This window comes from Bidens hawaiensis, unplaced genomic scaffold (genome assembly GCF_021521415.1).
Source record: "Bidens hawaiensis isolate Kalapana, Puna unplaced genomic scaffold, B.hawaiensis_p1.1 tig00026597_1, whole genome shotgun sequence".
Lineage (NCBI taxonomy): Eukaryota > Viridiplantae > Streptophyta > Magnoliopsida > Asterales > Asteraceae > Bidens > Bidens hawaiensis.
Genome location: NW_027494271.1, coordinates 87,456 through 114,258, shown reverse-complemented (window position 1 = coordinate 114,258; position 26,803 = coordinate 87,456). Strand labels below are relative to the sequence as shown.

The window sequence follows — 26,803 nt, the reverse complement described above, 5'->3', positions numbered from 1 at the left end:
AACTATGGACAGCTAATTTCGTTAAATACGAACAGTGGCCTAGATCAATCCTGATCACTATATAAACTCGACCATTTTACAATTAAACTCGCTCACACATTCTTCTCTACCTCGCAACCTAAACCCCTAAGTCAATTAACTTCTACGCCGCTGTTAAGATCAGTTTGCATTCAAGTTTAGAAGCGTAACCCTAAGTAGCCGTTCTCCCTCAATCCGCCACCATACATATCTGGTAATTGATACATGCATGTAGTTCGTTTTTAACCCAGAAACAATAACCCTAAGCCAATTTTTGCAAATATTAAACGTTTGATTCGATTGAACATCTAGGGTTCTTGTATTGATTTTTGGGTTCTGGGTGTAATAGGTTATATTTAAACCAACTGCTATGTTAACAAGATTAACACACCAGCCTGATGGCTGGTGCGTGTGTGTTAAAACCTCAGTACCGGTCCAGACGCGGGTTCGAGCCCCCTGGACCCGGTTTTTGTTATTTATTTTTTTTATTAACTTTTTTCTTAATTTTCTTGATTATTATTAGTACTTAATAAATTTTATAATTATAACGATGATGATACTAATATATTTTCCCCCCGTTCGTTTAATAAACCGAACAAAATGATTTATTAATGATCAAAGAATAAACTTTCTTTTTAACTTTCCCCGTTAATATATCTATTTTACAAAATAGTGGTTATTTATTAAAGTTTAATGTTTTATCAAACCTAAAAATTTATAATAATAATAATAATAATGATAATTAAACAAATAACAAGCTTTCACTTAACACCCAAACGAATCTCAAATCCGTTGTAATTCTTGTTAATTTTTATTTATAATTAATATTATATGTAACAACTAGGAATTTTTGTCGGTGAACCTCGAAGAGCTTAATCGTTTTCCATCCTAGCATTTTCTTTTATTATCTCGTCCTCGTTTATCCTTCATTAAAGGTAAGTAAATTCACATCCCCCTTTTTACCGCTTTACAATTTTGGGGACGTTATGCGTTCACAATTAAATTATTGTTTTCACTACGATTCCACTATATGCGTAATTGAAATTGCTCGATTAGTTGATATGTGCAAATGTGACTATGTGTTTACTTTATGTTGGTTGCTATCCTCATCCTCATCCTCATCCTCATCCTCATCCTCATTAGTATGATCATACGCCGTCGAATTAGCTCGATATCAATATGATTCGAGTGAAAAGACAACTTTTATTTATTGTTATACTAGTTGTAGTGATTTACAATTATCGCACGAAATTGTCATTTTATTATTATATATACTCATATCGTGGTTTACTTGCTCAACTTTATGTTGACAAAATATATATTTTCACGCATAGCGCAGGTAGCTTTATCAGATGAATCGAGTATTGGAAGTTAGATGAGACCTTAGGTTGCTTGATGAATGAAGATCATTTTCTTTTTGTTTTAAGTAGTTTATGTTTTGAATATTTAATTGTAACGGTATTTCATTTGAAACGATGTTTGTGCTTTTGAACTTGATATATGAATGAATAATTTAGATATTGACACGTGTATTTCACTTAGTGTCTTCTGAGCTATGATACAATCAATGTCTCGCCCCGGCATGTTCCGCCGTAGGTGGGGTGTGACAGATTGGTATCAGAGTCGAAGGCTATAAGATAGGTGGTTAGACGTAATGACCTAGTAGCATTCTTAGGGTCCTATACGTGTTCCTATACGTGCACCCTACTTGTTTAAATTTTTTTTTGTACATAGCTTAGCATATTTATATTGTTCCTCATATACAATTATACACAAAAGCACACACTTAATCCGAGGCTATGCCTCACCCTCCAAAATTATAATTTTTTTTTTAAACTCTAGGACGATTTTTTTTTTATTGGGAAATTCCATAGGAAATCCCACCTTTTCTGCTCACCTCTCCTTGAGGATGATTCGTGGGACGGATATGTAGTAACTGGAAGAGGGACACACTTTTTCACCGAACCCTTGACACCAAGGCTTGCGAGCCTAAGGAAGTGTAATGCGCATAAATCTCAATCAGCCGCGAGACCTGGTTGCCTTCCTGGAGTGTTCGGTAAGGGTGTGGAACTTATTAGGCCAAAGCATATCACGCCAAACGTACCCGAATCTACTACCCTCATTACATCAGCGTGGTCATGTGACGATCACATCCCTAAATTTATAACCGAATTCACGGTGATTTCGTGGCTAAACTCGGTTTTTCCGTATTGTGTTTTGTTGATCGGATGGATGAAGTATGTTCAATGGGGTGGTTCCCGAACTACTTCAACCATCTACCTCAACACCCCCTCAAATTCGATTTTCGATTGTTTTTGTTTATTTGGTGTTCGATATTTTTCATTTGTTGGAAGATTCCATGGTGGCTCATGAAGCCCTAACCGACAAATGAACCCATGTATTTTAATTCAAGTTATGTTGTTATATTATTTATAGTTTTTTTTAAAGATGATAAAATGTTATATAATCAAGTCTCGTAAGTAATGAAAATCCTCAAACACAATCCCAACCTCAATGCACGACTACTATATTTCCTCAACTAATTATACTTTCAACATTCACCCGAGTCTTACAAACTTTACACCTTTTACCCTTGCAGTATGTCTTCTCGCCTCATCAACCGTAACAGTCGCACCGGCAACTCTGGCCGCAGCATGTCGTCCCGCATCGCTAAGGGCATCGTGGAAGCCCTCCCAACCATCATCACTCAATTGCAAACAGTGAATGCTTCTTCATCATCCACAACTCCGAACCCAATTGCTTACCACCTCAAACAATTCAAGAGTGCCAACCCGCCTTGTAGGTTCCCTGGACGGATCACACGAGATATCGCGGTCTACTCAGGTGCGGAATCCCTGCGTAGATCGTTACGAGTGTAGAAAGCAAATCAAACAAACACGATACGATAAACGAACACGTTATATTGATAACCGAACACGTGATACGATATCACTAATACAGACTCTCGTCGACTCGATCGACTCAAATGACTTACTGATTAACTGAACTCACGAACTACTAACTGATTAACCTAAACCAAGCCGTAACATCTAATATAAATACACGACAACTTCGCCTGATATGTTCAGGCGAAGTTGTCCATAACTTCGCTTGTTCAACAAGTTCGCCTAGGCGAACTTGTTAACAACTTCGCTTTACACAAAAACATAAATAACATTACAGACTCGATTACAGACACTAGACTATGAACTACTGACATTCATGCACCAACAGACTCCCCCTTGGCAGTAGCTTCATATCTTGATCTTTAAGCTCTTGTCTTGTAATCCTGTATCTTCACGCATGCACTCCTTCTCTAACACAAACTGACATGACTCTTTGATACTTCCTCGCTTCATCCTTCCAAGCAGGAATATAAAAGATTTTCTTCTCATTAAGCACCTTCAGATCAGCTTGCGATAAGTTTACCAAATGCATCGGATCGTAAACTCTAAGGAGTTCTTGTTCATCCTCGTCTTCCATCACCGCCTCTGCTGTCTCACAATCCACGTACCACCACTTTAGGTCTTTAAGCACATCCTTGGGCATTAGCTTCATCGGTACTTCTTTCAGGCACCGGATCGGTTTATACTTCATTACCATCCAAGGTTTTCCATCAGTTCTTAGACCTCTATCCTTGTCCTCAACAAGTTTTCCCTTTTGTGGCTTCAACAGCTCAAACTTCTTCTCTTTTATACTCTCTCTCCAAACAATTTTCTCAATGAATCTAGCCATATTATCGTCACTTCGATTGATTAACCCCAATATGGCTAAGTCTTTCACTTCACATTCCGGCAGTGTATTCAACGACCTTAACATTCTTTTAAAATACTGAACGCCGTCATACCGTTTGAGCACAAAGAGCTTCAACTGCTCATCATAGATCCAGCAAATAATCCCTTTCTTCGCTTCAGCATAGCCTTTGATATTATAATTCTTCTTGAACATGGTTGGAACAGCAGGCTTTTTAGTCTTAATAAACCAATGAGCATATCCTTCTTTCCACCTAGGCTGCTCCTCCCACTCTGTCTCATCATTCTCCATCTCAGTACCAATATCGGCTTTCTCAACAACTGGGATCTCGTGTTCAACATTTTCTTCTACTATCTCACCCTCTTCAATCTCATCTTCAATCACAATTTGTGCGCCAATCTTCTCAATCTCCTCAATCGGCAGCACATCATCATCAAACATATCATCATCTTCTAGCATATCATCATTCAATTCTTTCAACGCATCTATCACATCATCATCATCATCAACCATCACCACCTCATCACCACCAACTGCACCCGCAGACTCCCCCTGAGCTGTGGAAGTCCCAAGAGCTTGAGTAGTTCTTGGCAACTCACCACCTGCACCTTTCGGTGCATTGGGATCATCGTCTCTGTCGTTTCTCTTCTTCGTCCTTAACTCGTCGCCTCTACAGCCTGTCTCCCCCTGAGATGCCAAGAACTCCTTCATAGCATCTATAATACGCCCATGTTCAACCAGGAGGGACGACTGTAGTTGATTCTCTGCTACAAGGCGTTGAATAGCCTGGGTCTGGATAAAGTTTATCCTCGATTGCACTGCCACGACCCGCTCAAGTGCAGCTATTCTCTCCGAGTCTGAGAGGGTTGCATCGAAATCAAACCTCATGTTAGATGTGTCTTGAGTATACTGATGAGGGATCTCGAATGTAAACGGGACTTCAGAAGCAGTTGTGGACGTAACCGCAGGTGGTATCGTGACCGACAACCCTGCAGTTGCGACGACCGTCGACTCTACAAACCGTGCCACCACCTCTGAAGGAGTAAGCGTTGGAGGTGGTAACGACACAATCTCCGGAGTCGTCGTCTGTAGTGTGATGGATGGGATGCCGACAGCTGATGTAGCCACCACAGGAACATCTGCAGCGCTTGTAACCTGTACAGAAGTAGGAACAATTGACATACCTGACAGTGCGGATGGAGCAAAACGTATAACACGTGAAGTCTCTCCAGCTCCCATACCAGCACCTGTCCTTTCACGTCTCGAACGTCTGATCAACTTGTGTATGTCCTCCTCTTCTTCCTCTGACTCACTATCATCCACCGTCCTCTTTCTCTTCCCCAACGTCCTCTCTCTAGTCACCAACATCCTCCTTGCCTCATCCATAACGTCGTCAAGATCTGAGTCAGCCACCGTCGTAGCTGCTCTAGTCACAATCACTTCCCTCACCTGTGCAGCAGAGACCTGCACTTCTTCATGTGGATCAAAACGATCCATGTCAAAGAAACCTTGGCCGCCAAATGCAGCATCAAGGTCAACATCCTCCTCAGCCGATACAACAGGCACAGTAGGTACATCACGAGTTGCTCCTGCCTGTTGTGGTTGAGGGTCTCTGAACTCGTCCCCCCGAGCTGGTACATACCCCGGGTTTATCAAGTACCCGAAGAGTGGAGTATGCCTTGGACGACGTTCAGGCTTGCTCCTCGCACTGGATGTACGGCATTGAGCAAAGATACGTTTGCTCACATTCTCCACGTATCTTATCGGGCGTCGTTGAGGCAAATTCGGAGCACATGGTTCAAGATCATCTGGATGAATCTTGGATACATTATGAACCGCTCACGAGCCATTGCCCTCCTCTGTCTATCAATCTCGTAAAAGACCATCTGACTGAAGCTATAACGTTTGTTATAAGTCAGTGCAGTCATTGCGGACTGCATGGTCGCACCCATACCGTCAGTGCCCCGCCTTCCTCCCAGACATACACACAATCATGACGTGCATGAGGAAGCGCCACTGATCGAGCAGGAACCCCTTCCTCCTCTGAGTATCACCTAATGGACCAGAGTAGCCCATTCGGAGAAACGCTCCATCACGGAACGGAGCCACAAACTCCGTAGGGTCATCCCTAGTCTCTTCACCGAAAAGTAACGCCACCCGTATTTGTTCAGACGAGAACTGAACTTCTTGATATTGACTGTTGCTCTCATAACCGGGGCTCAACACGACAATCGTACTCCACCGTCTGCCAGAAGTCCTCGATATTGGGTAAGGATATCGGCAGTGTCGTCGTGATTGCGTGGAATATCCTCGAGCGAATGAGGAATGTGATGATCTCACGGTAGTCTTCAACTCGGCTCGTTTCCGGGTCTAAGGTGATGAACATGTTGTGACCCGGAAAGAATTGCCTCTGGTTATCACCGTCATCTCCTCCAGCACCGGCAACAGCAGCCATCTCTGCAACAAACGAACCAAGCTTGATAAACATTAAGACATAACACAAGTTCGCTTGTTACCATGAGCGAAGTTGTGATAAAAACTGTATAGGCGAAGTTAAAGTTGGGGCGAAGTTGGGAACAACTTCGCTTCATCTTTAAGTTCGTCTAATAATTGTTAAGTTAAAAGGATCCAGGCGAAGTTAAAGTTGGGGCGAAGTTGGGAACGACTTCGCTTCATCTTTAAGTTCGCCTCACCACAACATCGCCTCAGGCGAATTTAAGCTTCAGGCGAAGTTGAGCATCAGGCGAAGTGATAACTTCGCCTAAACCTTAAGTTCGCCTGAATATGAATCGGCGACAGTGAGTTTGATTCAAACTCGAAAATCCGATGTTTCGATTAATGTTGACGATTGAGGAGGCTAAAACACATGATATTAATGATAACTAAACGACCAGGTTGTACATGACCACGTGAAAACAAGTTTTGAAATCGGGTTTAAGGATCGGTCGTCCGAGGTTATTACCCGGTTGTCGAAACAACCTTAGATTAACATCAATGAACGGATAATACGATGTAATAACCCAACCAACCTTTAAATCGGTTTGAGATCGAAGAAAGAAAACAAGTATGATCGAAGGTTAAGATCGCTAAGTTCGCTAGATAATCGGAGATAAGTTCGCTGATCAGAAAATAATGAACTGTTTGACTCTTGAAAATCCTTATATAGGGGCGAAGTTATACAGGCGAAGTTATTCACAAGTTCGCCTGTTTAACTACATCGCCTATATTTACAAAATCAACCTTTATAATTTGAACATTTTGCAATTAACGTTTAAAACTTTCATTTAAGAATTAACTAACATGATCAAGTCCAAGTAACCTTTTATAAAAGCATACAACTACATAAAAAAAAACTTTTAACAATTAAAGCATAAGGGATCAAATTTCAGTCTCGATAGGGACTGCTACGTTTTAGAAAAGATCCGAACAGGAATCATACTAATTACGTTACTGTCTCATAGATCCGTGTTTAGCTGTATTATGGCATTAGGAAACAGGGTGTAAGCAGGTAATATACTTAAGATGGTTTTCATCGTTTCTGTGATACGAGTTAGATTCAATTAAGCCTCAAAATTTAAGTGGGCAACAACTCAGAGATTATGATGCCTCAAAATTTAAGTGGGCAACAACTCAGAGATTAGATTCAATTAAGCCTCAAGAAACTTACAACATTCATTCTTCAAGGAGTTTAATGAAACTTAAATTAGGGTTTCAACCCAAAGTTCATGTTAAGCGCCGCTGCCCTCATCGGAGATATTCTTTCCCACCCAGCAGCCTCCACACACGATCAGATATCCACTTCATCCTAGGTTCCCATGATAACATGTTGATTGCTCATAGCGTGGAGTTATGCCCTCCAAATTTTATTAAATAATGTTCTGGCTTCACCGTGCCTTCACATGTTGCAGCGTTGTCTTCTTGACCAGGTAGCTCGCTTACCAGCCGGTGCCCCTGACCGTTTAGTCAGCCAGATTATTGCAGTGTTGTCGGGCTAGTGATTTTAATAATAATGAAGAAGTGAAGGTTGAAGAAGATGAAGATGATGGAGAATGTATAGAGAAAGTGTCTATTGTTCAAGATGACGATGTGGAGTTGACTTTTGGGCATGTAACTATGGATGAACAGAAAGGTTTAAACGACAGTTTGGGTGAACGGTTGTTGCGGCATTGTCAAACTAGTGATTTGAATAATAATGAAGTGAAGGTTGAAGACGTTGTTGATGAACAAGTTGTAGAAGTGGAGGATGATGGCGTTAAAGAAGATGGAGAACACATAGAAAGTATCGATTGTTCAAGAAGACATTGCGAAGTTGACTTTAGGGCATGCAACATCGGATGATCAGGTGGATTTAAACAACAATTTGGGTGAACACTTGTTGCAGCGTTGTCAAGCTATTGATTTGGAAAATAACGAAGTGAAGGTTGGAGATGGTGTAGCTAGATGAACAGATGTTTGTGTGTGTGTGTGTGTGTGTGTTAAGTGTGTGAAATTGATGGTGAACCTGAACATGTGTCATGGATCAAGCTCACGAGGCACGATCTCTTGCGGTGCTTGCAAGTATCCGAAAGGAAAATGTGTAAGGGGTGCATCTATGCCTCTCACTCTGACATGGAACTTCCAGCCATTCACACTACTAGAAAATAGTCCTTTAATGACGCGTTATGCGCGTCATTAAAGGGGTAGATGACACGATATCACGTGTCAAGGAAGGCCATGTTATAAAGTAAAAATGACGCAAATTTGTGTCATCTTTTTATGACAAACATTATTGACATCTTTTTGTTTAAAAAAAAAAAAAAAAAAAACATGTAGGTCCCCCCGGGGCGTCGCCGATCGATACGAGATCTGCACGAGGTCTAGGAGTGCGGAATCCTCCTAGACTCGTTTATTGGTGTAAAGATGAAGAACACAAACACGTACACAAACAAATACACGAACAAATACAAGAACGGGATAAACAAATCTGCAGATTCTTTATAATAATAATTAAACAAACACGTTACATACCGTAACATAAACAGAAACACGTCCGACCCGAGGTGAGCTCTACCTCGGGTCGTCCCTAACGACACTCTCTCTCTGTTTGTTCTCTCTCGACACTCAAACTGTAACACACAACTCTCTGAATTACTGGATTACTAACCCTAAACACGACACACATATATATATAAACTTCACGGGCTTGGGCCTGTAGGCGAAGTTATGGCAGAAGTTGTGCTAACTTCGCCTATGGCGAAGTTGTTATAACTTCGCCTATGGCGAAGTTGTTCTAACTTCGCCTGTGGCGTTCCGCTGGTCAGAATTGCATAGCGACGGTCACAAAATGCACCAACAGACTCCCCTTTGACCGTTGCTCTCAATTCTAACAAACACGAAAGATCATCTGTTACAAAAACATGCACCAACAGACTCCCTCTTAACTGATGATCTTCTGTTTGCCCTTCAACCAGTCGTGTCTGAAACTGTCATGTAGCTTCATAAATCTACCAATCACCCAGCGTCTTCCATATCAGATCTCCCCTTCAGTGTAAGCTTCTCCGACTATAACGATTGAGGTCTTTGAAATGCATGCATCCTCGTGCCAATAGATCATCTCAACCAATCACGTGAGTCCATCTGACTTCACCAACACGTGAAGTTGGGCTTCCTCCACAACTTCACCAACTCGTCGGCATACGATAAGGTTTAATCTTCAACTACTCAACATCAAGTGATCAATTTCATCACAAAACCACCTTGACAGAATCTAACACATGACCATTAATTAATCCGAAGCATCTTCAATCACCAGGGATAACGATTAAGAACATAAACACTTTGGTTCCCGATTAAGTCCAACTTGTTCCAGAATTTTCACTCTAATAAATAAGCATCACGTTTCAGGATCCAATTCTCGAACGCCTGAAAATAACATAAATAATATGCTCTGACCGCAATCCAGTAATGACAAAAACCTTCAGTTCAATTTGACTTTCTTCAGTTGGTCAACCTCGAACAACAACAATTTCATTGCCCACAAACACCCAAATATGTGTCAATATCCAGTTTCAATCAATATCCCATTCACAAACTCAACTCCCTATCCAGAGTTGACACGTATTTGTTCACACGTAAGACCCAGAGATAACAAGTTTCACTCGTTGACGGAACAACATCTCCGGTCTCACAATAATCGTGTACACCTGGCCATACAGACGAAAACACCAAAAGACTCTTTTTTTCTTTTTTTAAACTCGTTAACTTCGCCTAAAGTTAACATCGCTCCTCCTTAACTTCGCCTGTCCATAACTTCGCCTGGCTGATAAGCGAACTTGTGAGGTAGGCGAAGTTGTGGATAACTTCGCTTAACCTTATATCTTCGCCTAAACCCTACGAACAGTGACGGCAACTTCGCCTGATGAACAATAACTTCGCCTGCGGCGCTGTTCGGCCAGAAACGCACAGAAACGTGCCAGAAACACCAAAACGCAGATCTCGAACCATAGCATAAGAGCCTAAGGCTCTGATACCACATGTAGGTCCCCCCGGGGCGTCGCCGATCGATACGAGATCTGCACGAGGTCTAGGAGTGCGGAATCCTCCTAGACTCGTTTATTGGTGTAAAGATGAAAAACACAAACACGTACACAAACAAATACACGAACAAATACAAGAACGGGATAAACAAATCTGCAGATTCTTTATAATAATAATTAAACAAACACGTTACATACCGTAACATAAACAGAAACACGTCCGACCCGAGGTGAGCTCTACCTCGGGTCGTCCCTAACGACACTCTCTCTCTGTTTGTTCTCTCTCGACACTCAAACTGTAACACACAACTCTCTGAATTACTGGATTACTAACTCTAAACACGACACACATATATATATATAAACTTCACGGGCTTGGGCCTGTAGGCGAAGTTGTTACAACTTCGCCTATGGCGAAGTTGATATAACTTCGCCTATGGCAGAAGTTGTGCTAACTTCGCCTATGGCGAAGTTGTTATAACTTCGCCTATGGCGAAGTTGTTCTAACTTCGCCTGTGGCGTTCCGCTGGTCAGAATTGCATAGCGACGGTCACAAAATGCACCAACACGCCTGAATACCACGGTATCGACGGTGCTACCGTTCTCCTCCAATGGTTCGAAGAAATGGAGAGCATATTCCTCCAATGTGAATGCCCCGAGGACAAGAAAACCAATTACGCCTCGAGCAAGCTTAAGAAGAATGCTCTCAATTGGTGGAATGGTGAGAAGCGCACGCTTGGCGCTAAGGTTGCCATGGCCTTGCCATGGGATGACCTCAAGAAACTCATGCTCAAGAAGTTTTGCCCGAAACATGAGCTCCGGAGGTTGGAAAAAGAGTTTTGGAACTTGAAACAAGAAAGTGGTAATGACACCGTCTACAACGACCGTTTCCATGAACTAAGCCTCCTCATTCCCCACATGGTCACTCCCCTTGAACGCGCAATCGATAAGTACATCACGGGTTTGCCTATGCAAATCCAAGACTCCGTTCTAAGTCGTGACCCTCAAACCCTCCATGATGCCATCACCCTAGCCGGTTCCCTTACCGAGAACAACGTTAAGGCCGGGACCTTAACGCGGAAAAATTCCAATAAGCCTAATGATAAGCCCACACCTGAGCCCACTAAGGAATCCAAGCCCGAATCCGCTAAGCCCGAATCCTCCAAGAATGACAACCATAACAACTCATCTCACTACCGCAACAAGAAAAAACCGAACTCCCAAAATTATGTGTTAGCCCAACCGCAAGCCCAACAAGCCCCTCCAAACAAAAAGCCCTACACCGGCCCACACCCGTTTTCCAACACTTGCCAACGCCACTACCCGACTCAAGCCACATGTCGGGTGTGCACCAATTGCCACCGATTCGGCCACATTACCCAGTATTGTCGAGAAGCACCACATGTGCAAGCCGCTCCACCGCGGTTCGCACCATCAAACCAACCCAACCGAGCCATCCCTCGTGCTCCAACCATTAACCCCTCAAGGGCTTGCTACAATTGCGGTAACCCAAATCACCTTTGCAACGCATGTCCTCGACTCACCCAAGTTCACCAAGCCTATGTTGCACCACAACCTTACTACACATCCCAAGCCTATTAAGTGCAAGCTTATCAACCCCAAGTACCCCAACTCATGGCTCCTCCAACTCTTCAAGTTCAACCCATGGTCATGCAAGCCTATTAAGCTCCAACATCTCAAGCTTCAACTTCTCAAATCCAAGCACCTCAAAGAACTCAAGGCCAAGCTTTCACCATCAATGCTCATCAAGCCCGAAACTCGAATGATGTGGTGAATGATACGTTTCTAGTTAACAAGCACCATGCTTCGGTATTATTTGATTCCGGAGCCGATAGGAGTTTTATTTCCTTTGACTTTGAATACATACTTGATGTGCCCCGTAGTAAATTATCTAAGCCCTTCACGGTAGAGTTAGCAAACGGTAGTTCGATCACTATTGACTCCGTCATTCGAAATTGCACGATTACTCTCAATGGGTAAAAGTTCTCTATCGACCTTATCCCTATGCAAATGGGTAGCTTCGACGTCATCATTGGTATGGATTGGCTCTCCCTTCACCGTGCCGAAATCGTATGTTTCGAGAAACTCATTCGAATCCCTATCGATGGGGGCAAGATTCTAAACGTCCGCGGTGAAGGACCCTTCTCAAAGCTAAACCTCATGTCGTGTCACAAAGCCCAACGTTACTTACGCAAGAAGTATGTCGCCTTTTTAGCCCACGTCACCACAAAATCCGGTGAAGAAAGGAAACTTTCCGACATTCTTATTGTCTGCGACTTCCCCCGAAGTCTTTCCTGATGACGTTTCCGGACTCCCTCCCATTCGTCAAGTGGAGTTCCGTATTGATCTCATACCCGGAGAAAACCCCGTGGCTAAAGCACCCTACCGACTTGCACCTTCCGAAATGCAAGAACTCTCCAACAAAATCCAAGAACTCACGGAAAAGGGTTTCATTCACCCGAGTTCGTCTCCATGGGGCACACCCGTCTTGTTTTTTTAAGAAGAAAGACGGTACTCTTCGTATGTGTATTGATTATCGTGAGCTCAACAAGCTTACTATCAAAAATCGTTATCCCCTTCCACGTATTGATGATCTTTTCGATCAACTCCAAGGAGCTGCATGTTTCTCTAAGATTGATCTCTATTCGGGTTATCACCAACTCCGTGTCCACGATGATAACATACCCAAGACTGCCTTCCGTACTCGTTATGGCCACTTTGAGTTCTGAGTTATGCCTTTTGGGTTGCCAAATGCTCCCGCCGTATTCATGGACCTTATGAATCGTGTTTGTAAACCCTACCTCGACAAGTTTGTGATTGTTTTCATCGAAGATATCTTGATATACTCTAAATCCGAGACCGAGCACAAAGACCATTTGCGCGCCATTCTCTACTTGTTACGAAAAGAACAACTTTATGCTAAGTTCTCCAAATGCGAATTTTGGCTAAAGCAAGTTCAATTCTTGGGCCACATCGTTAACGACAAGGGTATTCACGTTGATCCCGCAAAAATTGAGGCCGTTAAAAATCGGGCGACCCCGTCGTCTCCAATGGAGATTCATTCATTTCTTGGTTTAGCAGGGTATTACCGTCTTTTTATCCGCATCTTTTCGAAGATTGCTTCACCCCTTACCGCACTAACCCACAAATGGAAAGTTTATGAATGGGGTTTCGATCAAGAGGAAGAATTTCAAACTCTTAAGGACATGCTTTGCAATGCTCCAATTCTTGCTCTTCCTGAGGGCAATGACGATTTTGTTGTATTTTGTGACGCTTCTATTCAAGGTCTTGGTTGTGTTCTTATGCAACGAGACAAGGTCATTGCTTACGCTTCGCGTCAACTCAAGGTACACGAGAAAAATTAAACGACGCACGAACTCGAAATTGGTGCGGTCGTGTTTGCCTTGAAAATTTGGAGACACTACCTTTACGGCACGAAATGTTTGGTCTTCACCGACCATAAAAGTTTACAACACATTTTCGACCAAAAGGACCTCAATATGAGACAAAGACGATGGGCCGAATTGTTAAACCATTATGATTGCGAAATTCGCTACCACCCCGGGAAAGCGAATGTCGTGGCCGATGCTCTTAGTCGTAAGAGTCATGTTAAATCCGTCTTGCTCCATTGTGTCACCATCCAATCTGACCTCCAAAGCCGCATCTTCGACGCACAACACGTCTCCGTCACCGAGGGTAACTTACACGACGAAATATCGTGTGGCGCCGAACTCCAACTTGAAACCAAACATAATGGCTTACTCTAATATTTGGACCGATTATGGGTTCCCGATCGTGACGACCTTCGCATGTTCATCCTTGATGAAGCTCATAAGTCACGATACTCTATTCATCCCGGTGCGGATAAAATGTATGCCGATCTTCGTTCTATGTTTTGATGGCCTGGAATGAAGAAAGATATCGCGGTGTATGTATCCAAATGCCTCACTTGTTCTAAGGTTAAAGCCGAGCATCAAAAGCCGTTTGGTTTGCTCGAGCAACCTCCGATCCCCGTTTGGAAATGGAAAGACATAGCCATGGATTTCGTTACCAAACTCCCCACTACTCAAAGCCGCAATGATAGTCTTTGGGTGATTGTTTATCGTTTGACCAAGTTGGCTCACTTCATACCTTTCCGTGAAAAGTCCTCCGTAAGCGAATTAGCTCGACTCTATGTTAAGAACATCATTTGCCACCATGGAACGCCTTTGACCATTATCTCCGATCGTGATGATCGGTTTACCTCTCATTTTTGGAGATCATTGCAAACCGCTTTGGGCACCCGTATTGATCTATGCACCGCATATCACCCCGCAAACCGATGGTCAATCCGAGAGAACGATCCAAACCCTCGAAGATATGCTCCGCTCTTGCATACTAGACTTTGGTGGAAATTGGGATACTCACTTACCACTTGTAGAGTTTTCCTATAATAATAGTTTTGGCACTAGTATTGGCATGGCACCTTTTGAAGCTCTCTATGGCCGAAAATGTCGTTCCCCGATTTGTTGGAACGAGGTTGGTGAATCGCAAATCACCGGTCCCGAGCTTGTTCAAGAAACTTCCGATCGAATCGCTCTCATTCGTCAAAATCTTCTTGCCGCTCGTAGCCGTCAAAAGCTACGCCCGCGCCGTAAACCTCTCGAGTTCAATGTTAGTGATCGATTTCTTCTCAAAGTATCTCCTTGGAAAGGGGTAGTTCGTTTTGGCAAAAGGAATAAACTATCGCCTCGTTTTGTTGGCCCGTTTGAGATCATCGAAAGGGTTGGTAAAGTTGCTTATCGTCTTGACCTACCCGATGAGCTTTCTAATGTTCATCCAACTTTTCATGTTTCCAATCTCAAGAAGTGCTTAGCCGAGGGGAATCTCCACATACCCCTTGACGAAGTGCAAATTGATGAATCTATGCGTGCTATCGAGAAACCCGTTGAAATCGTGGATAATATGGACAAAGAGACCAAGCGTAGTCGTATTCCGCTTGTCAAAGTTCGTTGGGAATCTAAACGTGGTCCCGAGTTCACTTGGGAACGTAAAGACCAAATGGAGTCCAAGTACCTGTACCTCTTTGTTACGGCTTAATTTCTAATTTCGGGACGAAATTTCCTAAAGTAGTGAATGCTATAACATTTCGGGTTTTCTGTTTCTCTTCGGTTTTGTATTACCCGACCCGGGTTCAGGTTCGGGTATTTTATCAATAAAGTTCGTTATTGTTTAACATTTTATTTATTTATTTATTTTATTTGATTATAACTATGAATAACAAGCAAAAACAACCCCTTAACTAACTTTAATCCATTTTTGAACCATCAACCCTAGATCGGGGACCGTTTAGCAAATATTATACAAATTATTTTCCTTTCTCCTTCTACCTTTACCACCACCGACGCTATACCCCCCTTTTCTTGGACCAAAATTTACGGATTAAATCAAGAAATTGACCATACCATATTAATCCTTACCTTAATTCGATCTTACCGACACTCTTAACATGGTAAATGATGAACAATGGACGGATAATTTCGTTAAATACGAACCGCGGCCTAGATCAATCCTAATCACTATATAAACTCGACCATTTTACAATTAAACTCGCTCACACATTCTTCTCTACCTCGCAACCTAAACCCCTAAGTCAATTAACTTCTACGCCGCTGTAAAGATCAGTTTGCATTCAAGTTCAGAATCGTAACCCTAAGTAGCCATTCTCCCTCAATCCGCCACCATACATATCTGGTAATTGATACATGCATGTAGTTCGTTTTTAACCTAGAAACAATAACCCTAAGCCAATTTTTGCAAATATTAAACGTTTGATTCGATTGAACATCTAGGGTTCTTATATTGATTTTTGGGTTCTGGGTGTAATAGGTTATATTTAAACCAACTGCTATGTTAACAAGATTAACACACCAGCCTGATGGCTGGTGCGTGTGTGTTAAAACCTCAGAACCGGTCCAGGCGCGGGTTCGAGCCCCTGGACCCGGTTTTTGTTATTTATTTTTTTTATTTTTTTTCTTAATTTTCTTGATTATTATTAGTACTTAATAAATTTTATAATTATAACGATGATGATACTAATATATTTTTTCCCCCATTCGTTTAATAAACCGAACAAAATGATTTATTAATGATCAAAGAATAAACTTTCTTTTTAACTTTCCCTGTTAATATATCTATCTTACAAAATAGTGGTTATTTATTAAAGTTAAAAATTTATAATAATAATAATAATAATAATAATAATAATGATGATGATGATAATTAAACAAATAACAAGCTTTCACTTAACACCCAAACGAATCTCAAATCCATTGTAATTCTTGATAATTTTTATTTATAATTAATATTATATGTAACAACTAGGAATTTTTGTCTGTGAACCTCGAAGAGCTTGATCGTTTTCCATCCTAGCATTTTCTTTTATTATCTCGTCCTCGTTTATCCTTCATTAAAGGTAAGTAAATTCACATCCCCCTTTTTACCGCTTTACAATTTTGGGGGCGTTATGTGTTCACAATTAAATTATTGTTTTCACTACGATTCCACTATATGCGTAATTGAAATTGCTCGATTAGTTGATATGTGCAAATGTGAATATGTGTTTACTTTATGTTGATTGGTATCCTCATCCTCATCCTCATTAGTATGTCATACGCCGTCGAATTAGCTCGATATCAATATGATTCGAGTGAAAAGGCAACTTTTATTTATTGTTATACTAGTTGTAGTGATTTACAATTATCGCACGGAATTGTCATTTTATTATTATATATACTCAAAATCGTGGTTTACTTGCTCAACTTTATGTTGACAAAATATATGTTTTCACGCATGGCGCAGGTAGCTTAATCGGATGAATCGAGTATTGAAAGTTAGATGAGACCTTAGGTTGCTTGATGAATGAAGATCATTTTCTTTTTTTTTAAGTAATTATGTTTTGAATATTTAATTGTAACGGTATTTCATTTGAAACGATGTTTGTGCTTTTGAACTTGATATATGAATGAATAATTTAGATATTGACACGTGTATTTCACTTAGTGTCTTCTGAGCTATGATACAATCAATGTATCGCCCCGGCATGTTCCGCCGTAGGTTGGGGTGTGACATTATTAAATCTAAGCCTATGAGGTATACATTAGCGAGCATCACGAACGATGCTAACATGGCTCGCCTGGCCTCACGCAAACACAACGCCCCTACCCCTCACTTCACGCATGATGGTGTTCAAATGACCATGGTCATGCTGGTCATTGCTTAATCAGAATTTTTGTTTTTGCCTTTTCATTTCTTTCTGGTATTAAAAATATAAATAATAGAATGATGGAGAATGAGGTAGAACGTGTGTTGAGTAGTAGGGTTGAATGAAGGAGGAAAAACTAATGTGGTGCTGAGGTGACGAACGATGAAGAATGAGATATAGCACATGGCTTAATCATTCGTTTAGTATCAATATTAACCTTTTTCAATCCCTCTTTAATTATCATGTTAAATCTATTATGATCTAACCACAAGGTTTGAATTTTAAAAGGGGTGGACTAAATCGAAAGCCATATTTTTTAAGGACAAATGGCAATGATTAAATGATTCTACAGGTAGAGGCGTAGAGCGAGTAATTATATTTTCGCCTTTTATGTCATTTTCATTTAAAAAAAATCCCTATAAACAAGATAGAGGCTCTAGAAATGATAATGGATCGAGTTTAGGACAGGTTTAGGCATTTCCCAAACCCATATCGGATTATAAAATCCCGTCCCAACCCGGCTCAAAACCCGTTGGATATTTGCTGGGTAATTACCCATTGGGTATCGGGTATACCCGCGGGTTTCGGGTACACCCGTTGGTTAATTGGAAAAACCCCGTCGGGTATACTTGACCCAAAATCCGTCAGGTATTCATCAGCTTTTAAAAAATTATATTTAAACAATTAAAATGTATAATTAAAAGATCATCAAGATTAATTATTTTTTCTAGTTTTTAATTGTTCACAGCATTGGTTTAGAAATCAATGTAGATAGTGTTTTAAATTAAAAAAACCTTAATAGTGTTTTTCCTTTTTTCTTCTCTATTTAATTTCTTTTCCTATGTTGAATGTCAACATTTAATCTGAAAATTATTTTCTTGAATGATTAAAATACAATTATAGTTCCCTTCTAATATACGATTAGTGTATGCTAGTATGTGTAGTGTGTATATATATCTATAATATATATAAACGAAAATATAAAATCCTACATGTTGTGATGTGGTCGCTCCCTTTTTTTTGGAGTCACTAGATTTGCTTGAATTTTAAATGGAGACTTCTCATGCATTTGACCCGAATTCACGGGTATGGGTCTTACCAAACTCATATATTTCTTAAACGGGTTATAATATCTTATTAAATTAAAAATTATTCTTACCGAATTATTGATGTGAAAATCCTATAAAATAGTATATACTAAAAATTATTATATGACTTTTTTTAAATATTATTTATAATTAAGAAACAATGTTATAGTAAAAAAAATAAGCGGGTCTAGGGCCTTACCAAACCCAGATAACTTTTAAACCGGGTTATAACATCTTAGATATTTGTGAACTTTTTTTATCATCAAACTCTAAGTATATTATAAATTTCATTACAATAAATAAAAATAAACCTAAAAAAGTATATAAATATTAAAAACGAGTAACGTAAAACAGCCCCGTAATACGGGAGATAAAAACTAGTTTACAATAATATAAACAAATAAATAAAAGGGAATATTGTGACAGGCTATTCGGGTATATAATCAGGTAAACAGGGCAACAATATTGGGTAATCGGGTCGATTAAACGGGCATACTACAAATCCCATATCCGTCCCAAACCTGCTAAAAATTCCAAAAGATATTCGAAACCCGACCCATACCCTAATGGGACGGGTATTTCCCATTCCAAATATATCAGGTTTCGGGTATTTCCATCGAATTCGGTTTTCATTGCCATTCCTAGGGCCAACATATAAACCCGTCTAAAGTGGGCCTAATAAGAGTAAGTCAATGAAGAGCCTGGCCTATTAAGGTTCCCAAATCACTTCCTACAAATAGGAAGTAGAAACTTTTCCTTTCATAAGAGGCATGCTAACTCTCCTCTACATGACCACCACACCATGTTCTTACATCTTAAACAGGAACATAACTTCATTTCCACAGTACAAAAGAGGGCAAATCAGACCGAAGAAGATGAAGATGTGTATCACCATTACACGAGACAAAGAACTCAAGCCGAATCCCATGAGTTCAAGACATGAGTAGCCAGTATTCAAATGATTATATATTAGAGTCACACATAGTTACCTAATTCGCGGCACTTCTTGGTACGGGTTCGCGAATCAGGGTCGCAATCGTAGATGCTTACATTTTCGATTCGTGGGGTAGGTTCATTTTGGTACGAACCGGTACGATGTGTCATGTATTTCAATTCGATGTATTCGTTTTCTACTAAAGTTCAAAATATAATGCCTTTCATATATTTATTAATACTTGCAATTTAAAGTTCAAACTTCGAAACTTCAAATATAAGTTCAAAAATACATAATACCAGAGTCTAGACATTCAAGATAAAGCTTCCATTGAACACTACTTCATCAATTTCTTGAACATCATCGACCCCTTCCGTCTCACTTACGTATGTTTCATTCTCTCCATGAGTATTAGGCCGTTGTTTTCCAAACACCATCCTAATCTGCCGGAATACCATCAGTCGTTTACCGCCATAAAGAAATTACCGCCAAAAAATTACCGCCGAACGTACCATTTGGATTTGGAACATCGATTTCAATTGCATAGGTTCGGCGCATCATGTGGATTTGGATCGCCGAATCGGGCTTAATCGGAACGCGAAATTGACCGGAATCGGAACGCCGAACCAAAGCGATTGAATTCGCTTTCGAATTCCGATTCGGTACGAACCGATCCGGTACGAAATTGGCGGCTAGGGTAGCGAATTAGGTAACTATGGAGTCACATATTGGATTTTATCTATTTTTCTTACACATGTATATATCTTATTGTGTATCACATTTGATCAATGAAATACGAGACCTCCCTCGCGGTTTTGGATTCCACAATGATGGTATTCGATAATTTTAAATTTTAATCCTTATTTATTCATTCTTTTTTAAACGTTTACTTGATTGCTTCCCACTAGACGTTTTCCCTCAGGGCGCGGGTTCGTTTCACGGAATAGAATGGAATCGGAATTGGAATTTGCATAAGATTTGAAATTTAAATTAATTGGATTTGGAATCTAAACATTACAATATGAATTGGAATTGGAGGGAATTGAAATCCAATTACATTGTCAATGCGTTCGTTTGACAAATAATATAATCGGGGGTTTTTTTAACAAAGATAACGGCGAAAACATTTTAGATTTTTTGTTTTTTATTTGTATTTTGCGTTATAATTTTTTTATTATTTTTTTTGAATTTTTATTAAGGGTTTCCTGTTAAGATCAAAAACCCCTCAAAAAAATATTCAAAAATAATAATAAATAATTCATAACTCAAATATAAATAAAAAACAAAAAGTCTAAAAAAGCTAAAAATTTGTATTCGTTGTCCTCGTTAAAAAAAGATAATAAAAAAATAAAAAAAAACTCGAGAAAAGATTTCAATGAATTACCTTGAATTCTTTCACATTTTGGTAGGATTTGGAATTCCTTAATTTAAAGGAATTGAATTCCAATTCCAATTCTTTGAACCGAACACATTAAAATGAAATTAAGATTCCAATTTCAACGAAACGAACACGTCATGTCATGAGATTTTAGTTCCAATTCATTTGAATTCCCACGAATTCTGTGAAACGAACACGCCCTTTAGGGTTTTTCTCCATGGAAAGGTCAATGGTTCGAATCCTGAAAGGAGGAATTTTATCAGTAGCTCTTATAGGATTAGGAGCGTCGGTTAAAATTTTTTCTTTTTCCCACTTTCATGTTACAAAGAACCGGAAAAGAGAAAAATTGATTGGCACCTATTTGGCACAACTTAGTTTCATAATGAAACTTTCATTATTGGACATTACTACCAACTCCTTAAAATTTAAACACATTTAAAACTTAAACACAGGCCCATAAGTTTATCATTATTTTAACGGCCATTCCACGCGTTAATCATTAATGAACCTAGAACTAGCGAATGTATTGGCCCATGTGAATTAGGACTTTTATACCTTAACTGGCGATTGTATTGGCTCATTCCATGTCTCCATGCCTTAATCAAGTATTCGTGTTTGGGTTTTTGTTCTTAACAACTTGAGGAGCAAAATCATTGATGATTTCTTAATTGAGGATTGGTATCGCACAAAGATGCATAAAAAATGTTCTTCAAAAGTTGCTAGACTTGAGGAGAAAGTTGCTAAGCTCGCTGGTAATTTTGTTTTACGGTAGCAATTTTGTTCAAGCGTTAACAACTTTGTTACTCGGTAGAAAATCAATGAGATCCAGTAGCATCATTTACAATGGTAGGATCTTAGAACTCAGGTAGCAATAGATAGTTACTACTAAATGAAGTTCGTGTGATGCTTTCCTAGTGATGTAATTGTAGCGATTACACATTAACTACCAAAAACTGTTAAATTAGTTGCGACATTTCATTCTGAACATTCCAATGATTTGATATCTATATAAAGGGGTTATCCTATCGGATTTCAATATTGTATTCTTACTTCTAACTATCACGGAAAAGAACTTCTCATTCTTTGAATAACACTTTCTATCTTATTTGATTTTTAACACAGTATATGTTATGCACGCGTTACTTTAATCTTAAATAAATTCTACACAATTCAGAAATATACGAAAATAATTTGAGAACATAAAAGCTACAGGGAAAGATGAGCAGGAAAGTGGCATGGTGATTCTGATGTGGATTGTGAGATGGACTGAAGAGAGAGAAGTCGTCCGTAGGAAGGTAAGAAGGCTGGTGATTCTGATGTGGATGCAGGTAAGGAAACTTAGAGATACATAGGAAATTAATGATATAAAAGATCACCATACCTTTTAACTACTAAAGATGTTATAATCCAATCATAACTTCTAATTATAATTAAAATAATTGTAGGAAATCCGATTTAAATCTATCAGATCCATGCAATATATTCTATCATATCTAATACTCTTTCACATTTATTTGTTAGTCTTAATTGTTTGATACAAGTTTGATTTAATGTTTAGAGTCAAGTATGTTACTTGTGTAAAGTATGTCTTGGTGTCTATTAGATATTTGTATTTAGTAGAATGGTCCTAGCGTAACATTTGTAATTTAGCAAAACGTTCTAAAAATAAGGTTTTGTCGATTTGGTGAATTGATGCGTCGGACTGTTCATCGGAAATATAAAAGCCGATCACCATGTAAGCATTCTAGTGACTTCTACGTGCAACTTCAAAACACGTCGTGAAGGAGCTTGTTATGTCAACTTGGTACCAAACAGAAGTTTATAAACAATGGCTAAATATTTACTTAAAATATCTATTTGGATTATAAAAAACATATTAGGTAGGAATATAGAAGCTTACCACGTTGTAGTTTGTACGTGCAACCAAGTAATCTCTTTGACTTCAAGTTTAATTATTAATGTAGTTGACAAGTGAAAACATGGGCATCACTATTGACCATTGAGCTCATCTAAAGCCATCACAAAATAATTAACTAGCTATACACAGGCCAAATATAGATATACACACGTACATGTATGTCTATATATACATACATCCATTCATCACTTGTAACTCATCATTGGTTGAAAATATCAAAAACTTTGGGTTCATCAAGATGTTGATCAATGAGAGCTCACACATAGAAAAAGTTGTTTCTATAGATCCAGCATCCATGAAACCATTGCCTTTGTTACTCACCAACTACAAGTTTCTTACCAACTCACTACCCAACTCACCTCGCATTGGTGCCTCACGGTCTCACTCTTCTCTCACGTGTGCTTCTGATAGTCATCTTCAACGAAGCAAATCGGGAGGTGAACAACGGTCTTCCGTACCCTATGGTGGTTTTGATCTTTGGGCAAATCTTAATAACACCGCGGAAAATAAATCTTCCAAAAAGCATAGTAACAAAGTACTATTAAACAAAGGAGTATCACCGACAGATAATACAAACACAGTGAACGAAGTTAAAAACAATAATGAAATGGATTTCAAATGTGGAGCTCTTTGCTTATTCTTGCCCGGTTTTGGTAAGGATAAACCGGTGAGAGCAAGAAGAGTAGAACCACAAGTATCAAGACCATCACAAGTAGTTTCAAACAGGATTTCACTTGAGAAATTCGAGTGTGGATCATGGAGGTCATCCGCGATTCATAGTGATGATGACCACACGTCTACTCTCTACTTTGATCTTCCATTAGAACTTATACGAACAAGTGTAAGTGATAATGCCTTTCCAGCGAATTCGGCTTTCGTGTTTAACAAAGGAGGTGTGAAAGGAGTCCTTAAGACGAAAGGGGGGCCGGTGGAACGAAAATCGCAAGAGGGTCGCCATGTTCGGTTTTCAACTTCGTCTACGACCACACAACCGTCACCGCCCATCACGCCTCGCTTATGCAAGGCTCGGGACGATTTTAGGGCATTTTTAGAAGCTCAAAGTGTTTGAAATGAAATTTATAATATTGTTTTGTTTTCCAAGATTTGGTGTGTGCAAAATTGTCGAATAACTTGGTGCGTGACAATGGTAATGTAGAATTGTTTATTGTTATAATCAATAAAAAAATCATGTAGTTAATAACAAAATACGATTCTCGGAATATCAATCAACCGTAAGATTTATTTATTTATTATTTATTTTTGTAAAGCACAAAGTTTTTAAAATACCTATCAAATAGATCCGATATAAACTATACAAAGCCTGCGAAATTAAAAGCACGCGTTATAGCGTGCGTAAATTTTTTCGTTTCTATATACCACTATAACAAACGCAAAAGGAAAATCCAAAAATATAGTCGTAGTATAACCTAAAGGGTATGACATGTGTTCACTTTGTAGAACTTTTATTATGCAGCGTCTGAACTCACGCTACCAAACTCGCGCAGTGTGACGGGTACCAAAAACCATTTCAAGATTTGGTAGTGTATAAATTGAAAACATAAATTTTATCCAATACCTTTATATCATTATGTCAAATATGATTATGCCAAAGACCATTTCAAGATTTGGTAGTGGATAACTGTCCATTTTGGAGTATTGGATTGTTAATTTTTTGAAAGCACGTGAACATGATAAATGGCGGTTTTCATATTTCTAATATGAAAATAAGCTAATATAATAAATTTCAAAGCATATATTGTAACATTAATGAATCAACCAGCGAAGTTGGACGTACAACTTTACATGTTTGATGTGCTTGTAAACGTTTAGGCACACGTTGTATGTTGATTATTGACCCATCGAAGGGATGCAACCCTTTAGAACTTGTTTTTTATGTGCACCATTACAATGAGATAAGATGTATCACGTAATACAAAGTAACTCTCATGAGCGCATTACCTTCACAACATCCAAAATTGGAGATTCACAAACTGGGCATTCCTCGCTAGTGCGTTTCAACTCCATCGCACAATCAAAGCAAGTGCACATATGGCCGCATCTAAAATTTGACGGTATTGTGACCACTTATATAAAGAGTAAAGAACTTGATAGAACTTTATACAACAAATAAGTACCTGTATAGAAGTGAATCGACTTGCGCATCATAGCAAATAGAGCAATTATGTTGGACAATCCCTGATGGCTTCCTATTAATCCTTTGATCTGCAGCTACAATCATCATGTGACGGAACATGATATACAGTTAAAAGAAACAAACTACAATAACACAATGATTTTATAAGTTAATAGAACAACAAGAACACAATTATTGAACGAGGTGATTGATGTATGTCCAAAGTTTGCTCACGAATATCATGATGTCACGACTCATTTAATCCAAAGTTCCAAAGTTGGGGTTTCAGAATTTTCTAGGGCATTTGCGAGGCTTCATGATCATGTGAAAACTATTAATTGCCTTGGATATTTCTGCCTAATCTTTCCTTGGGTTAGACAAGCTTCCATGGATTAATCTACAAAACCCATGCTAAAACCATAGTAGAATTGTCTAGATATGAATATTCTAGGACAGGCTAGCAAGTTAGGCTAACAATTAGAAATAGGTGGTTGGTCATTTGATCAAACCACCTTCATATATTCTAAGTGTACCTTATATAGCTTACACTGTAATTAGTATGGAATAAAGCTTTCTTTGGTTTGCAAATTGCAAATATTGCATTCCTCCACAATTTCTTCGAATCACTGGGATGACAAACAAATCAGGCAAGATTGTAGCCTCGAATATTGAACGCACCACACATGGGGAAGAGAATCATGGTTGAGAAGCATCCCGAAAAAGAGCTAAGTAAGATCGAGTTACATCAAAGGATAGGTCTTTGGGGAAGCATGCTAGGGATGTGGAAACAAGTTTGTCTGAATTGGGGTCACAAGCCAAAGATTATTCCTACAAATAGTTGGGAACTACATTCGTGGATCTAAGAAACAACTTGAAGTGATGATCGGAGCAGAGATCATCAAGTTACACAGTGATGTGTCCCATGAATGTCGTAGAAGCTAAATTGGATTAGAATCAAAGATAAATCAGTGAACAAAACGATGTTTAACGTAGATAGCAACACTAACCATTTTGCTCAAAGCGAGGGACACACCTAAATCCAACTATGTTTGTACTCAAACGTGATGTGACGGTTGTTAGCAAGTTCCTAAGAAATGCTTACAGGGAGTACATATCCTAGACGACTTGATATGATGTATTTAAAGGGCGCCATGATATTATGTAAACGCCATAACGTTGTGGTGGCTACATAAATATATGGTGTTTCAAGAGATATGTGCACCATCAAAACCTGGAATCGAGATTGTTGTTATCGTTGAAAATGATAACACAGGAATAAGAGAAGAAATGAAGTAGGGAAGAAAATTTCATTATCTCATAATGAAATATTACAAAACAAGAAACCTATATATATACACAGTTATATCCGGCAATATGTATATACGGTGTATATGTTCCTAGCGTATAAGACTTATACGCTCACAATTGTTCGTGAGCTTAAGAATAATTTGTACCTAGTAAATGGTAAATATGAACTAAAAATTCAGACTGTGCAAACTTGAACAAGAGTATATGAAAGATTCCACTACCATAACTTTTGAGATCGCTTAACTTTCTAATGTTGGCTAGACTCTACATAAGAAAATAATCCAGATATTGGGTACCTCACAACCCTCGAATATGTTTTTTCGTGAACGGCATCAGGCCAAATGTTTGTAAGCCTTAGCTAACTCCCAACACTTTTCTAATAAACAACTACTTTAAGTCATGCTAGCTCTCAAGCACTTCATAGGGTCAGCTCAAAGTCACACATGTAGGGAATATAATCCAAAAATCAAACTCTATAATAAGTTGATGACCT

General features: G+C 39.2%; 1 protein-coding gene across 1 annotated transcript; it reads left to right on the top strand.

Moving 5' to 3' along the window:
* The first annotated feature begins 23,106 nt into the window (after nt 1-23,106).
* Nucleotides 23,107-23,937, top strand: LOC143573609 (uncharacterized). Its single transcript, XM_077058442.1, has one exon. The coding sequence runs from the start codon at nt 23,107-23,109 to the stop codon at nt 23,935-23,937; it is 831 nt and encodes a 276-aa protein (XP_076914557.1).
* Nucleotides 23,938-26,803: the final 2,866 nt, after the last annotated feature.

Excerpts from the sequence above, each read along its gene's own strand:
- LOC143573609 (XM_077058442.1), top strand. The coding sequence starts at position 23,107 with ATGTTGATCAATGAGAGCTCACACATAGAAAAAGTTGTTTCTATAGAT.